Source organism: Alosa pseudoharengus, unplaced genomic scaffold, assembly GCF_046254945.1.
Source record: "Alosa pseudoharengus isolate Yale_2024_CS ecotype anadromous, Long Island Sound unplaced genomic scaffold, YU_APseudo_1.1 YU_APseudo_1.1_scf_20, whole genome shotgun sequence".
NCBI lineage: Eukaryota > Metazoa > Chordata > Actinopteri > Clupeiformes > Clupeidae > Alosa > Alosa pseudoharengus.
Genome location: NW_027468664.1, coordinates 7,538,981 through 7,557,139, shown reverse-complemented (window position 1 = coordinate 7,557,139; position 18,159 = coordinate 7,538,981). Strand labels below are relative to the sequence as shown.

The window sequence follows — 18,159 nt, the reverse complement described above, 5'->3', positions numbered from 1 at the left end:
ACGTCTGCATAATAGCACATGCCTTTTCCAAGTGACTGCCTCTAACCAGAACTGAGCATCCACAGCACTTCAAGGTGAATCTACAGAAAATCCTCAAGAAGACTTTTGGTAGGCAAAGTTTTGTTAAGTGGTCTTTAAAATGGTTAATTGTGGATAAAATGTTTTTTTTTCAGTCAGACAAAAAAACAGATAAACAATAGAATGATAGAATAAATGTCCATTGCTGATGTAAATAACATGTAGATTACTATATATTTCTTAAATGGGTCATTCCGTGTCAAATCAGACAAGCCTGCTGCTACACCGTCATGTTATGTTATTTTCAGCCCTTGTAATTATTTCAGTTTTACAGGTTGAAAATCACATTATCTGGGAAGCAATGTTTAGGCATTAATATCATGAAAAGTGTTATTAATAGACTGCCTAAACTTCAACATTGGTTGAAGACAAATGTTATCAGTATGGCTGAACCATTAAAAGTGCGTACGCTATACTCATTGATTTTCTACAAGGCCCTAAATTTGAAAAAAAAAAAAATGCAAAAACAGTGACATTAACAGTAGTATAAACTTGTTTTTGTATGCATTTGGTATCAATCATTATTTTTTCTTTACATACTATATTTAATTACTGTAATGTTGTACCAATACTTGGTCCGTGTAACGCTTTGCAGTGCTTTGTTCTATTTGCTTTATCCATCTGATCCAAATAAAAAATGTGTTCAATAATCCAATTTTCAAATTTTTTAACTGGTCAGCAAATAGATAATTGCTGTTATTTTCTAAATGTGTCATTAGTCACGCAAGATAAAGAAAAAAAACAGAAACTGGATTGGAAACAAAAGTAAAATTCAGTTAATATTGGATTTTTGCATTTTTTACCGTTTTTGTTGGGGTGAACCACAAGCGTAGGGGGGTGACCACAGGCGTAGGGGATGACCTGGCGCGCGGTGTTGGTGATCACATTTTATCAGCGGATGTAGAGATGGAGGGCTATCAAACACAGTTCAGCTTGCATCAAGGTGCTAAGCGATTGATAATGTCAGCTCGAGAGCAGAACTTCAGATGCATCCTGACACAAGTACGTGTGTAGAATGTTCATGTTCTGGGAGGCTTTGGAGACCTACATGATCCAATGGACTTGAGCCGTAGTAGCCTATAGCAATGTAGGCTATTTGCTGTTGAAATTAATAAATGGATAAACTGATAAATTAAGCATACTCACTGTTGTGTCTTCGTTTAGCCTAATGAAACCTATAGTCTAGCGTAAAGTGTTAAAATAAGCAAAAATGTCCCATGTCAAACAGTGCTTGGGGTAGCCTGTATAGCCTAGACTGACGTCGATGGCAAAGCATTCTGCTTTGGGGAATTATTTGCTATGGTATGGCATGGCCATGGTATTCAAATATACTGTAGATATGTTCAACATAGGCTGAAAATTATGTTTAACGTGCCATCTCCCAAAAATCGGCGAAGTTTTAGTTATTAATCTCTAAAGTAGGCTAATGAGTCAAAATCACGCACTTCAGGCGGCGCTCTCTTCCACCATCTAGCCTGGCCCATCTAGATCAGTGTTTCTCAAAGTGTGGTCCGGGGACCACTGGTGGTCCGCAAGCTATCCCAAGTGGTCCGCGAGGAGACGTGGTAAAATATAGTATAGATGCAATATTCAACCAACTTGTATGTAAATCCAAACAGTTCTGCAATATTGCCTATGTAAGCTATGCCAGTTTAAATCATATTAATCATCTGACACAATAAGCAAGGTGCAAAGACAATAAGCAAGGTGGTTCAGTGAGTAGGCCTATTGTGTAATATACTTTTGAAGTAGGTACTACTCTTTTTTTAGCTAGGTAGTCCGTGACGGTTTTTTTATTGGATAAGTGGTCCTTGGTCTGAAAAAGTTTGAGAAACACTGATCTAGATGGTGTTCTCCCCCCGGTGCTCGTGGTTCAGTCCAACCAAAAGCTCAAAAAAGGAAAATTAGAAAATTGACGCATCATTTAAATTTTTAACTTCTGAACAGAAAACCGTAACTGTGCTCAATTGAAAATCAAAATATGCAACAATAACCCATTTACTGTGCCGTCCTAAAGAATGGATAACGGATTTTTAAGCCTATTTTTATATTTTTTCATGTGAATTCTGCAAATAGAACATAGCACTGCAAAGCGTTACACGGACCAATACTTGAGCTCTCCGCATGTAATGGACTTGAAGATTTTAAGGTTAAAACAAGAGGAGGTTGTGTTTTTCGGTCATTTTCAAAGGGTGAAAATAGTATGTGTGTAGATAGGCATTTAAAAATCTATGTGAAAGTAGCTCAGTGTATGAGCATTTAGTGTACAAAGTGCCAATGTTGTACCATATATAAATAAATAGAGTCAAAATCATTGTTTTGCCTCAGGGACAACAATGAAAATGCATTGGTATACAATGTAACCAAGTAAGTGTATTTATGTATGAATGAAACATGCTACACCATTGCACTTTATACACAACATGACTATACACTGAGCTACAGTATTGATCCGCTAGCTGCCTGTCCCCTCAATACACTGTGAAAAAGCCCGGTCTGACGACACAGGGCTCGTAAACATCAAACAACGCTTCCTGTCACTCTCCACTGTCCTATCATTAAAGGCATAAAAAGCCCAAAAAATATACATATATATATAAAAAAAAATATATATAACAAACCACATTTCAGTGGTTGTGGGAGGGGGTGGGAGTTAGTGCTTCCACGAGTTGCAGCTCAACAGTGTATGCAAGGCGAAACAAGAAATTCTGACACTAGGTCTACTCTACACTGTAAAAAATATCCGTAGATTTTACGGTGAAAATTTGTGAAATTGCAACAGTACAAAACTGTAAACTTAGAAACGGTAGAAAACATTTCTTACAACAGTTAAGTATTGTAAATATGTTTACCAGCTGGAACCATATATTTCACCTTTTTTTTGTATAGAAAATACGTTGATTAACCGTTAAGAAAACAGAAACATGCCATATTATATAAAACAGGGAGCACACAATTTTTTTCCGCTTTTACCCTCATCTAACGGTCGGTTTCCACATGGCGAAATTTCGCTTCACTCATTGAGGTTGAATGGAGACGAAATTCGCCCTGGTTAGGCGAAATGACAGCGAATCACCGAGGCAGGCGAAATGAGGACCATTCGAGAACCAATCAGGTCCCGTGTTTGTGTTTGGAGGCGGGAGTTACAAAAAAGTCTGACCAAGATGGCGGAGACTACCTGAGCTGTAACACGAACATTTGTATGTGATTAAAATGTTTCTACACGAACATTGGCACTTGTATCAACACAAATTGTGGTTTATATGCCACACGAACTTAGTCAGGGCACATACACCACTAAATAGACCACTATATGTTAGTTTAAACACTCAAACTTTTTAGCTAGCTGACAAGCGAACTGCTAGTATGTTCGGACATTGGATTCCATTGTAAACCTAGCTAGACAGCTAGGCTACATGCTGCAACACAGGTATGAAATATATTATGTCTTATTGACCTTGTTGTTTCTATGAATATGAATTGTTGTTTATAAGCAACATCAACTTAGTCAAGGCATAAAGACCCCTGGATATCTTCATTAAGTACTTAAACGTTTGAACTATCTCGCTTGCCACCACTGGGCTGGCTAGACACTGCAGTCAAAAGGTTAGCGGTTTGGCTGTCACGCCCCGAGGTGAAATTTCGCTGGTCTTTTTGAACTTCAGAATGGGGAGTCGAAGTGCATTATGGGGCGGATAAATAGTCTGATTTACCATTAGAAATATGACATAATACATAGAACAAAACACATTAATATTTTGCTTTTATTTTCTGTAAAAAATACTGGTTACCCCTGTAAAATTCACTGCAGGTAGTCTAATGGATGAATCAAATTGTCTAAGCACCCTTCTTTGATTTATACATATAAATAATTTATGTAAATTAACAAATTAATATGCATTAGCCATCTATGATTATAGTCCATGTGCATTAAATCACTGAATTTTCCCCAAGGTATTTCCCCAAGCTAGCCTATAGATGGCGCTGCATTTTGTTAGTTAAACCACATGGCCAAATATCAACCGCCATTTTGTTCGCGAAGGAGACAGTGATTTGTGAGATGGTAAGTAATGAAAACGACAATTTAATAAATTGAAGAGTTAAATCTGATTAAAAGTATTAATTAGTAATGCAATTCTAAGCTTCTTGTGTTTGCAATGGCTTACGTCTAGAATTTCCTTCGGGATGAATAAAATACTATCTTATCTTATCTGAATCTCTGTTGTAGGATAACGTTAGCCTATGACAAAATTGCCAGCTAGCATTCAGATTTCTGACCATGCTTTGATTAATGTCAACATTACCTTAGATTATGTATATTGTGCTTCGATTCTAACTTGTAATAAAACGGAGATATCATACTTAGTCTACACCGTTTTTCTCTACAGTCATTAAGTCTACATTCTGAGCTGGAATGTCAATTGTCTCAGTGTGAAATATCTAACTGAGTTCTGATTGAGAACGCCATTTTATTAACGTTAACCGTTAATCCCTTCATTGTGCACAGAAGCTTGAAATGACTTGACGGGAGTTCCAGTCATTTAGCCTTGCTTTATGTTTCCAGGCGAAAGTTTTGGCGTTGAAGTACATTAGGCGTTAAACATGTTTTATTGAATACATTAATTGTTTGGACCTTTACAGTTAGTAATTGGATAATTGCTAGAGTTAAAGCATAGTTTTGGCTAATGTTAACAGGAAAATTGTGCATTGGAAATCGTATTGCTTTTGTGCAAGTTAACGTTGCCTAATCTTTATGTTGCAGGTATGTTGGGAGAGACGTCTACAGGTAAGTTTTTACATTTCCTTTACTAGGAGTAGGCTATTTATTTAGAAGTGAAGTGGTGAATAGGGTTTCTGAACGTTTGGGGAGGAGGTTTTTTTTTTCGCGCTCGTTTTAGCCATGCTTTCCAGTCACATTTTGTGGAGCTGTTCTGTCTGCTAAGGCGTGCATTGCAAAGTGCTTCGTCTGTTGAGTGTAAGGGAAAGGTAGAAATATCATTGCATTGCTGAGGACTTAATATTTATTTATTTGATTGGTTTGTGTCAACAGGGTATCAACAAGGTACAGTGATAATGTATTGCCACAGAAATGTTAACTGATGTAGAGTTTTGTCATTGTACAGGTTAGTAAAAATTAAATATCCAGTTTTAATGTCCAGTTTTATGTTATAGATTGAACTCTTTAAATTAAATCTCTCTAAATTAAGTAAAACTGTTCAACAGAAATTCCGATAAAGCAGTAATTTCAATTGTAAAAAAAAAACTGGCGCTGTATTTCCAATAAGAAAAGCAAGCATGAATTCGGTAAGTCTTTTTTGAACTGTAGATGGTTCATTCTCATTACTACTTGGTTAGAACAACTATGGAACCAATGATGAGTATATGTAAAAGGTATGCAATGTCTCTCTGTTTCTCTCTCTCTTTCTCGCTCTCGCCAACCATGGTAAGTATCCCTGATTTCTTGTCTCTGCCTTGATCATTTATGCTTTCATTTATATTGTAATGCTTGTCCACCAACATTACATCTTGCTCCTACTGCATCAGCCCTAATGTCTCATCAATCCCCTGTTAATCCCCTCTTCCAGATCAGACCATCTAGAACAGGACACAACACCCTGCTTACACCTGAAGGAGGGCTAGGACACACAGGAGACCTGTAGGCCCACTATGCTGGTAAGTCAATAGAATGCATTTTACATTTCTTAGTTGAGACAATACTGCTGTGTCAAGTCAACTACAGATTGCTATTCAAAGCTAAGCTAGACATACTTAAGAACTGTCAGGTAGCAAATTAACATTTTAATTGAAATGCTTGGTTGTATAAGTAAAGGAATGTAATGTAATGTAATATAATATGTAATAAGTTTGCTAATGTAGTTTTACATTTTTTTTTTAATCTAGTTTGTGTGCCATTCACCCCTAAATTTTCTTTTGACCTGCCAAGCAGCAGCACGAACGACTGGGTCGATTTAGGATTGAGTCCCCTCTCTGCCAGAAATTATCACTGTGTTCAAGGAAGACAGGCCCAAATAAAGCTGCTATGTCTAAGGTGTGCTGGAAAACTTTTTTGTTTTGACTTTTCATTCATTCACATTGTATACAATTTAGCAGCCACATGTGGCAACATGTCAAAGATGATGCAAATCTAGTTCTTTTGTAAGTTATAACAATGTGATATATTGGTGAAAGTTAACATTGTCTCATCCTTGCAGGTCAGCCCCTTTTCCTCAGCTATTCAAGTTGGCAGTCATCTAATATTAAAGGTAAGATGTTGCTAATTTTGTTAGTGGTTAGTGCTCAAACGATGTTTTCTATGCTCAAGTTCATATGTAGACACAGAGTTCATTAAAACGTTTTTTTCTAAAGACACACATTTGCACATTTGCTTACCTTAGCCACTCCCTCTCGCCGCCATCTTGGATTGTTAGGATAAGCAAATGTGCAGTCTTCAGAAACAAAGGTGTTTATAAACTGTGCTCAAACAATGTTCTCTATGCACGAGTTCATATGTAGAGACCCCGATAATACTTTGAACAAAGTTTTATGCAATGTTGAACCTTCTATAAACCAATCTATAATCACTTAGAAACCTTGAATTTCTAAGTGTTTATAGATTGACATTTTGTGAGTGTGTCCCACTTGCCCACAGTTCACCCATAGAAGCAATACAGGTGAAAGTGAGTAGAACACTACTACTGGAAGACGCGGGTTTGGACGTAATCGTCTCGTTGACCAAATTTTTGACTTGTGCCCATGCACACATAGAGCCTACAATCGAAGTTTGCCGGTGTTACACTTTAAGTTGATTTTCATGTATAAATTCTATCGAGGGGTGGATAAACTCAAATTTGAGAGGGGTAAACTGTGTTTACTTGAGTTTAGTCTCCACTATAGCCCTGGCTGTCTACTACCTTTTGCCTATTTTCCCACTATGTTCCTTTGTGTCAGTCATAATTTTTCATAATGTTTCATCAATTCACTCCTGCCAGACCAAGCCAATGTCCCGCTCACCTCTGAAGAAGGGAAAGATACACATGAAGCCTGTTGGTTGGCTCGGCAGTAGCAGTCCATGGTGAGACTAATCAGCGTTGTGTTATGGGGTCTTGGGGTTTTGTTACTATCTGTTATATTCTGCAGGTTCCACCCCAGCAATGTGTCAACTTTTAACTGATAAACTATGTACCTACTGAGCTGGTGGCAATTGCATGTGACAGTAAATTTATGAATTGCTTTATTCTACCAGTACTCGTTGTAGATATGACTTAAAAGTGCCTTTGTTTTCTCTTCCTATGCCGATGTTCCTGATCCATTCAATGGCGCCAGAAAGGGCTGAAGCAGCTGACCTTCCTCCTTCGGCACACCTACAAGCCAGGGTAGATTCTTGATGTCCAGTACTGTCCCTTTTTTGACTTCACAAGCCACAGAAAGGCAACACCTTTGAAACATCTCAAAGTTTTGCAGACCTGGACTTTTTCCCTGCCATAAGACTGTTGAAATCTGTGGACTTATGCCTAATTACTATGTAAGAAGGGAGGTATTCCTGGTAATTCTATTCAAGCTCATTGTTTTTGAAAAGACATTTTGGTACAACATGGGCAGAATGGCCAACTAACAGCTTATTAACTGATTAGGGCATAGATGATTGTAAGTTCTAGGAATAAAGTTGTCTTTTTTACCAAACTGTTAATTGTATGGTTGATTTGTGTGGTAAACATAGGATAGGTAAAATAGTAGTAGAGACTGTTCAGACGGATTTGTTAGGGTGTTAGTTAATGTATACAGTAAAATGTGTTTGAAACAAAAGTTAATCGTAAAATGAACATACATTTTAGCGTAAATGTAGAGATGGTTAAACTGTATTTATTACGGTAAAATTTTGGCAACCCAGATGCCGGTCTTTCACTGTTAAAATGACGGAATTGGTTTTTTTCGTATTTATTACGGTCAAATTGCGGCAACCCAGCTGCCAGTCTTTCACCGTTAAAATTACGGAATTGTTTTTCCGTATTTATTACGGTCAAATTGCGGCAACCCAGCTGCCAGTCTTTCACCGTTAAAATAACGGAATTCTTTCTATTGTATTTATTACGGTAAAGTTCTGGTAATCTAGCTGCTGGGTTTTTCCGTAAAAATAACAGAATTTTTGTACCGTATTTATTACGGTGAAATTCTGGCAACCACAGCTGCCAGTTTTTCACCGTAAAATCAACGGATTTTTTTTTACAGTGTACTGTATCATTGTAATCCTTGACAATCAAATTGTGTGAATTAACATTAACTTTTCTGTGTAATCTTTGGTTTAAGAGATATAAAATGCATTATTCCGTTATGGTGGAAAGCAAAATGGTCACATTGGCAGACACAAGGAGTTTTTGCGATGACATGAAAATGTTCAGGGCACCAAACTTTACAAGTTTTATGCTTTTATGCAAAATGTCCAAACCAGTGTATGTTTGATATACTGTATTTCCTTTAGAACATTAGACTAAACTGTGTGCATGTACTTACACTCAAGTGAAATATTCTTGATCTCAGCCATCTAAATTGTTTGACATTTGGGTAATTCGGTGTCAAATCAGACAAAATCCAGGAAAATAGTTTCTGCACTGCCTCAGATCTACCTAATATTAAGGTTACAGAAAACTAAGACCTGTAAAATATTTTTTGTTAATACATTTTATAAAATTCTTATATGAGCTTTTGCAAAAGAAACACTTCTTGTAATTTATGCTTCCTGCGATTGAAAGTGCTAGCTAACTAGGACCTACAGACCTACATGCACCATATAACATCATCATACAATTTAAAGTGAATAGGCTATAGTGTGTAGATATAATCCCCGACCGTAGACCTGATAATGCAGCGGTTACCTATTTAGTATCACCCTGGCAACTTATTTTCCAAAAAAAAGCATCAAACACAAACATTTACTTCAAAAATATATAGAAACACATTTGTTTAATTGTTTTGTTGTTGTTAAACAAACTTCATATTCTTCATTGTCTCCTTCACAATCGCCTCCACACTGACATACAGTAGAGCTACATTACATTTATTCATTTGGCAGGCATGTTTACCCAAAGTGACTTACAGCAATAGAAAGACATTTCATTTTTAACATTTAAGCTAAAGCTACAGCAATAGAAGCCTTTAAACTATACAGAGGAATTGCTGTATATTACCACTGAATCTGTCAGTACTAGTACAAGAGGATAGGAGTGCCTTCTCAAGTATGGTTATGAGGAAAAGTGGTAGAAGAGGAGGTAGAGGAGAGAGGAAGTGGAGAGGAAGGAGGTAGAGGAGGGGAGAGCGTGGTAAGTGCATATCAGGTGTGTGAGATTGTCAGAAGTGCTAGGAGGTGTTCTTGGAAGAGTTGTCTTCAAGAGTTATTTGAAGACAGAGAGGGACGCCCCTGCTCTGATGGGACTTTACTAGATTTAGTAAAAGTGACACCTGCTGGATTCCATAGCTGTGCACTTTATAAGGCTTTTTTTTGCATTTGGAGTGTGATTTACAGAGGTATCAGGTATCTATAATAACCTATCCCTAAAATAATGTGAACAATAATAAACATCAGCACTTTGTTTAGTTTATTGATTTCTATTTTATTGCAAACAAAAATAAAATGAAAATATGCAATGCAATATATTTAATTCTTTATTTGACATTTTCTGAATGTTTAACTTCTCTGGTTTTGCAGCCTTATGCATATAATTCTTAAACTTAAAATCTAAAGTTACTCAAACTCAAACTTGTTTTCTTGTGTTTACTGCGGCCTAAAAAAAAAACTTGTCTGACAATCAGTTGCATAGTCTAAGTGCAACAGGTGTCCCCAGCAGCCTTTCTTGCAGCCACAGCTTAGGAGTTCAACGTTGGACTGGTTTGCCTGTGGAAGAGTTGACCATAATGGCTTATTATCATTGGCTCCCTCTAACCCAGGTCTATTGGAGATGACATATTCAATGCCAATTTAAAGGTGCTTTAAGTGTGAAGTTGTTTAGTATAAAACATGAAAATGACCTAGAAATAGCATCAGAATGTGAAACAACCATTTCAACATAATATCAAAATAACTCTAGCCACTGAAATTAGCATGTAAACCTGCTGGAACCAAGCCAGCTCTCTTGCAATACCACATTGTACCACGTGTGGCCGCTGTATTAAATACAGTGCAAGTCAATGGAAGAGTGCCATGTGCCTATGTTCAAGAGAACTCAACGCCTACAGTATTCCACATAGCTCCTTTAACTTCACTGCAGTCCCATTCAACATCTACTCTGTTGGCCCTTTACAATTTTACTTTGATGAAGGGGGAAAAGATCTTTAACTTAACAACTGATGACTGCTGACCCATGGTATGACCCATCTAGCCCAAGCGCTCTAGAATCTTTCTTCAAGACGGAGGGCTGCAGGAGAAGGCCTATCAAACAATGCCTCCTCCTGGACACGAATATAGCCAATTCCGGCTCCAGAATGTGATCATAAATGAAAAGTTACATTATGTGTAACTTTAATTTTAAACTTTGACATTTTTGAAACATCATCACTGAACTCACAATTAGCTAGTCACCTAAACATTTTATGATGATTCACAATGTCATTCTAATCCAAAACATAAGGGTAGACTTCACATTTTAGATACCATCGGATATATGATGCAAAATATAGGGCCTAATTTGCATATGGTGGAAAATAAAAAGTTCACCACAAGGCATTATTAAGATCGATGTCTCCATTTTTGAAAATGTGTTTTTTGTTTTCGTCAAAACATAACCTGTCAGATGTTATTGACACAATAAAACACAATAACAACATAACAAGTTATCAGATGTTATTGTGTTTTAGTGGGTAGTATACATGTTCTACAATGTAAAGTAGGTTTTTAAGGTTTTAAGAATCTTTACGAGTCAGCAAATGAAAAACAGTCAATAATAATAAGGTTTTTGAAGAAATTATTTAACCAAAAACATTACTATGATTATACTGACCCACTCATGTGACTGACTCTGTTTCACTGCTTTTATTTGACCGTTACACAGTAATAGTAGTTTTTTTTTCACTTCAGTAGTTATTGCATTTTTGACAACTGCAAAACAAGCATTTCTCTACAGGTAAAACATTCTGATATAGCATGAATGTGAATGTCTGTATAATATCATAAATGGTGATTGTTTCCCCAGGATAAACTATGGCATCAGCAATTACAAAGGCTACCCAGCGCCTCTCCAAGGCATCAGATGGTCGAGATGACACAAAGCTGCTCATGCAGCCTTATACCAACTGGGAAGAGTACCTGACCCCTGGACCCCTGTCCATCGCAATAATGGGAGAGTTAGTTTTCATATCATCAAATGTAGATTTCTCCATCAACAAAAATCCACCCAAAGACGGCTTCAAGCACATCAGATACCCAGAATCCTTCCGTGCCTGCCTGATGCAAGTCTGCAATGCTGGCTGGGCAGCTTTCAATGAGGCTCACAAGAACATGGATCAAATCCGCCTCTACACTGGGAATGTGCCAGAGTACATCAAGGTGTCCGTGAGGATCCTCCTTCAGGACAATGATGAGCTTATCCAGACCCTTCTCCCTGACCAGCTTGAGAACATCGACCACATGGCACAGGACTGCCTGCAATTAGCTGAGCGGACGGAAAAGAAATTCATGAACGTCATTGAGTTGATCCAGGAGCTCCTTGAGGCGTGCACTAATGCCAAACAGAGCTATGGTGAGGAACTTGAAAATGTCAAGCGCAAGATAGAGGAGGCAAAACTACGCAAGCAGGCATCAGATGAAGCCAACGCGCGTGCCGAAAAAGCTATTAAGGAAATGGATAAACAGCTCAGCGATGCTCAAAGGAGCTTCAATGAGTCGATGGACTCTCTACCAACTGGGTGGGAAATGGTTGGAATGAACCTGGTTGAAGGGCTCTCATCAGGTCTTACCTCTGCTCTGCAGGGTGTAATTAACACATACACTGGAGGCAATTTAATGTCTATCGCTGCCAACCAACTCTCATCTACTACTGAAATCCTAAACACCGTACAGCCCCAGGGGGTTCAACCACAGAGGCAGGCAACTGATCCATTTGCTGCAAACAACATCTTCTCCAAATCGGCTGAACTTTTGACCCACTGTGAATCTCTGAAAATGTTTGTTGATGAAAACAGGCAGATCAACGAGACAGCACTTTACGATCAGAAACGTCAAAAAGCTAATTCAAACTTTCAGAAAAGCAGTTTCGAGAGGATATTATCATCCATCAAATCTGAGAATGAATGTGAGCCGAAAGCGCTTGCTCTGCAAATCTGTGAGAAAGGCATTATCCTGTGTGTAAAGCTTGGTCAATACGCAGTAAGGAAGCAAGCAAGGCCTGAACTGAAACCTACATCAGACCAGGCTGCAAACGAGCTCATTTCCCTTATTGAGGAAATAAACGGCCTGGCCCAATCATTTGACTCAAAGGGCAAATGCCACACCAACACAGCTGCCTTCACTGTTAAACCACCTCAGCTGAGCAGAAGCCAAGCCAGTGGGCCAGAAACAAACAGCGCAAGTCAGATTGCGACCGAGAACGCCCGACTGCGCATCGAGCAAAGCCGCGCCCAGCTGGACATGGTGAGGGAGATGTATCAGAAGAGCGTCGACAACATGGAGAAGAACAAACGGGAGCTGACTGAGATTCTGGTGACGATGAGAAACTGCGAGGTCAAGGAGATCGATTTCAACACCACCATCAAGATGCTAATGAAAGGTCTAGAAGCCATGGGGAGGGTGAAGGAGCAATGGGAGAAAATGGTGCGATTCTTTCAGATGGTGTCCAACATTGTCAAGACCTGCTTGAGCACCTGTCTGAATAATTTCCTGAAAACAGCCACAAAGGCCTCAAACTCATCTCTAATGTACTCCTCGAGGATGTTCATGAAAGATATGATTTACAACCAGGCTTTCCAAGCCTCCAACATTGCCAGTCTGGTGAACATGATCTCGGGGACTTATGCCGAAGTCTCTGCCAAATACCTGATGGACCGTGTCAGTAGCCTGGGCAGACTGATGGCCCTTGATCCCAGCAACCCACAATTCAAAGAAGAGCGACGTGGTCTCCAGACCGCTTGTGAAGAGGCACAAGATGGAATAAGACAACTTGTCCTTGAAAACAAGCGGAAATTTGAGATGAAGACGCAAGCCAGAATGAAGCAAATTGAGGGAGATCTACTCGCAGTAATGCCTCCACCACACGAGGAGGAAACAAACAAAGTGAAGGAAATTGTTCAAAGTGCCTTCAAAGATAAAGAAAAAGAAGATGAAGAGCAATTTGCCTGAATTGGTGAAAACTGAATTGTCATTACCCACACCGGTCTAAGAAGCCATGACTTTAATTTGACCGCTTGCTTTGCCATTGCTTTCTAATATTTTGTTAGACATGATGTTTTGTTAGATTTTATTTAACTAATATACCAACATACTCATTTACATACATTAAGAAAATCAGATAATACTTGCTCTGCCTCTGCCACTTGACTATGTCATTTAATAATGATTCAATATTAATAATAAATGTTTCTCAAAAAGGAAGATTGACTGCATTTTTTGTGTTTTACCCAATGTGCTGACAACTTGCATTCAACAGTATCTTTCCCTGCTGGCATCATAACCTATTTTATACAGTCTATGATCATATCATTAGGCCTCCTATGGCCTCATAACTTTAGGCTATTAGAGTGAAGATGGCTATTACAAAATAAAGCAACAAAATGATATGAGTGCAGAAGTTATTAGTACTTTATAATAGAAATGAAATAATGGCTGCAGAAAACAGAAAAGGACTAGAATACACAATATGTTCTGTTCTTAGTTCTACAGTGACATCTGGCAGTTGTGGTGTGTCACTAACACTACCCATAGAACAGAGCAACCCCATAACATTGAGAAGAATCAAGAACACACATAACTCTCCCATGGTAATTATGTGATGCATGACACTTTACAGTAAAATGTTACAGGCATAGCAGCATAACACAATAAAGATGGATCCACTATTGCTAAATCAGAATCATTCATAACAGATTTCTGAAATACATTCTTCAGTTCAGCTGACTTACTGGGGACTCTCCCCGGCCAAGCATCCCTGAGATCACATCTGGATGGAATGCATCTGCAGGGACGGCCTGGGACTGCTACAGAAGTATTTGGTAGTGAGAGGGGACAACACATACAAATTTGATTTATACTTTGGTGAATGCAATATAAGAAAGTAAATACTAAAGACAAATTTGTTATAATGCACAACATAACAAGTTAATAAACGTATTAAACAAAATTAAATAAAAACGCAAAAATGACTCATAAATGATGCCTTTCCATGAATTAAAGTTATATAATTTGGCTGGGGTCTGCTATGTTCTAATAGTACTATGTTCTGATAGCTAGATAGGTTTGCTAGTGTTCATTTTCTAGTACTAGTTATAACAACTCCATCTCACTCCCACATCCAGGCTGCACAATGTTTTCCAGACACACAATTTGAAGTTCATTATACATAGGCCAAGTGTAAGTGATTCCGTTGAGACTATACCCTGTTATCTGCAAAGGTGATTCAGGCCTCTATATAAAATATGGAGAGGTATGGGGCTACAGCAATAGGACATAAGTACCCACTTGGGAAAACCGATTGGTAGCGAGATTTCATCATGCATAAATACACAAAGGCAACTTTGACAGTAACAACATTCTAAAACAGGACAAGTACAATGGATTGAAGTTCCAGAACAAAAAGTGTCAGAGTGCACAAAGTGCATTCTCAAAATGAGTACTGGGAAACAGAACACACAATTGAAGTGTTGAACATATATAAATGAACACACATACATGTAATACAAACTAGATGTACTGCATAGCATCTTTTCTACATTCTATTTATGTTTATGTAGCCTATCAAACATTTTACATTATTGGAAGAGGAAAAAAATGCTTAGGGTGAAATAATTTGGCGGACCCCCTGCAGTACCTCCACGGACCCTGGTTGAAGATCAATGTTCTAAGGCTTAGCAATTATAGTCTACACCCCCAAAGCTGTGTTTGAAACATTACGTAGCATGATAATCATGCATGCAGACAATTATTAAATAATTATTATTTTTGTTATTCATTATGTTATGTATGGTATGTCTTCACAACTGAACGAAAATGCACCTTAATGAGTGCACCATCTGTGTACTTGCAGCGCACTTTGTCTTAATAATTATCAGTGTGAATATACTTATGTGAATGAATACACAGTGCTAGTGACCAACCAAAGGATTTACACCTTATTGTGTATAAAAAAAACTACAGTACATTAAAAAAGGAAAAATAGTTGTATTTCTGTTTTGTGTTGTGTAATGTTAACCGGAGTCTGCTTGAGGAAGAAATTAAATGTAACGTAATTTACAGAGAGATCACAATAAATGCACTGAACCTAAAGACTTTCACAGGATTGGGGAAAGATTCTTCATAGATTGTAGTCTTTAAAGAATCTTCCCAAATCTTTTCAGTGTCTTTTGGTGTAAGGATGCCCATTAAACTCAAGTGTAAGAGCTACCTCTGACCTGCCTAGAGCCTAGAGGTAAGTTCCCGGACCCCCCTAGCATTTGGCAACCTATGTATAAAGGAAGTAAAGATATTATCGTCCTCTGAACTGGACTATACTTGCTATGTGGGTAGATGGTCTGTATTGCCTTGAACTCCTCGTATACATTTTTGTCATTCAATTCATTTTGCTTTATTAGCAGGACTGTAGGTAGGTAGGATGAATAGTAACAAATTGTGTGTGCACACACAAGTTTGGTTATTTCTCCTGGAAAACTCCCATAATTTGTGTCCCGTAATTTCCATCAAACTTAATTTTAAAATCATGGATCCATTCATTTTTTTCTGCTAGTCTGACATTTCCCAGGTTGCCAGATTGTGTATGAAATACACTATACACAATCACTAACTTTCAATTTCAACCCTTTTTTCATAAAACCTGGCAACCCAAAACCCAAATGAGGAAGCGGGTGCACTGTAGCCCCAAACTCCTGCAGCTTGTCATTACACGCCTCTCTTTTACTGTTAAATGTCCCCTGTCAAATATGGAGGCTGCACTGATGTATTCTGCCTTAAAGGCTTGCGTGGACAAGGCCCCATCAACTGGATAGGTGCATTCGGACGGTCAAAAATCTCCAGGCACACTCAGGTGTGAGAAATCACTGCAGGTTTATTCACGATACCGGGAGCAAGTCACTGGCAACAGCATGTTCCAGTATCACTACTCAAGTTCTCTAGGGTGAGGCCCTATCTACACGTTAGTTACAGGGATGGTATTGTGTCTCAGGGTTCTTTGGATCATTGAAATCAATCTCAGACACTTGTGATAATTAGTTTGCCAAGTGAGCCCAATCAAAGGAAAACTACTTAAGAAGGATGTTCCACATTATTAAGCATGCCACAGGTTTCAAGCAATATGGGAAAGAAAAAGGATCTCTCTGCTGCTGAAAAGCGTGAAATTGTGCACTACCTTGGACAAGGTATAAAAACATTGGATATTTCCCGAAAACTTACGCGCGATCATCGTACTGTGAAGAAATTTGTCGCTGATTCAGAGCACAGGCGGGTTCGTGCAGACAAATGCATAATAAGGAAGGTTTCTGCCAGACAAATTCATAGGAGAGTGAGTAGCTGCTAAAATGCCATTGCAAAGCAACAAACAGGTATATTTGAAGCAGCTGGTGCCTCTGGAGTCCCGCGAACCTCAAGATGTGGGATCCTCAAGAAGTTTCCAAGTGAGTGTGCATAAACCTACTATTTGGCCATATTCTGAATATTGCGTTGTTGGCACTCCATGGATGGGAACAAAAAATGCAATATTGCGTTTTTGGCACTCAAAGTGTTAAACCACCACCTACCTAGCAACCAACATAGCAACCATTGTAGCCACCATGGATACCCTAGCAACAGCCTAGCAACCGATTCAAGAACCCTAGCAACAACCTATCAACCACTTCCCCAATGACAACCTAGCAACCAACATAGCAACCTAAATGATTACCCTAGCATCAGCATAGCAACAAAGTCCTTTTAGGCAAGTCCCTCCACTCGGCGGCCATATTGCAACGCTTTTTGGGCACTCATCAGGCATCCTATTCGGCAGAAATGCGCATGCGCAAGGCTTCACGACACCAATCTTGCTCCAGTGGCGAGTTCACAACACATGATTGGCAGGCAAAGTGCGTCAAAAAACACACCCTTTCTTCTCTGCTACATTGCTCCGGATCTGTTCATCGCAGCGAGATGAAACCTTTATTGCGTGACAGAACAGAAGCGGGGCTTTCCAAGGAGACTACACACTTGTATGTACGATCAAGTATGACAATAAAAAAAATCATGAAATTAAATCAAATTGCATCATGTTTACAGTCTACACTTCTCTGCATTCACCTGCGCACCCATTACTCTTGTTTCAATTACTCGCGAACCCGTAATCGCATAGATATGCCACGCATGTCAGATGAAGGAGGAGACTCAGAGCTATCATTTGATACCACGTACATCCGTCTGGGTTATAAAACAGACGAAGTGACAGCAAAATAATAACTTCATATAGCTGGACTTAGGTGGACTTACCCCACGTTTTTGTCTGTTTTTGTGGCAAAGCATGTTTATAATCCAACACTATCGTGTGTTTCTCTATGGCAAAGCATGTCCACACTTTGTGAGAACAGAAAAATGTTAACGTGAGTGTGTGTATGTATGTGTGTGTGTGTGTGTGTGTTTAAGTATGTTGGATTTAGTTATTGTGCACTTTTTTACATTTATATTGGATTTTATGGTACGGTGGTGTTTTTGCAAATGTTCAAAATATTCAAAACTAATGCACGGTATATATATATGCAACAGCAGTATTTGCACTGTCAACATTTTTATTTATATAAAGTGTGGGTGAACTTAAACCGTATGGCTATGCTGTGGTTCCTGTAGGCTTTGCATGCGGTGGGGCCTCCATGTTAATTTTGCTTGGGGCCCCCAAATTCCTTGAAACGGCCCTGTCTATATGTACAGCATAG

At 38.6% G+C, this 18,159-nt stretch overlaps 1 protein-coding gene across 1 annotated transcript; it reads left to right on the top strand.

The window, feature by feature from the left end:
* The first annotated feature begins 34 nt into the window (after positions 1-34).
* Positions 35-13,584, top strand: LOC143136572 (uncharacterized). The gene is made up of 2 exons (XM_076297287.1): positions 35-108; positions 11,259-13,584. The coding sequence occupies exon 2, from the start codon at positions 11,267-11,269 to the stop codon at positions 13,397-13,399; it is 2,133 nt and encodes a 710-aa protein (XP_076153402.1). The 5' UTR covers positions 35-108; positions 11,259-11,266; the 3' UTR covers positions 13,400-13,584.
* Positions 13,585-18,159: the final 4,575 nt, after the last annotated feature.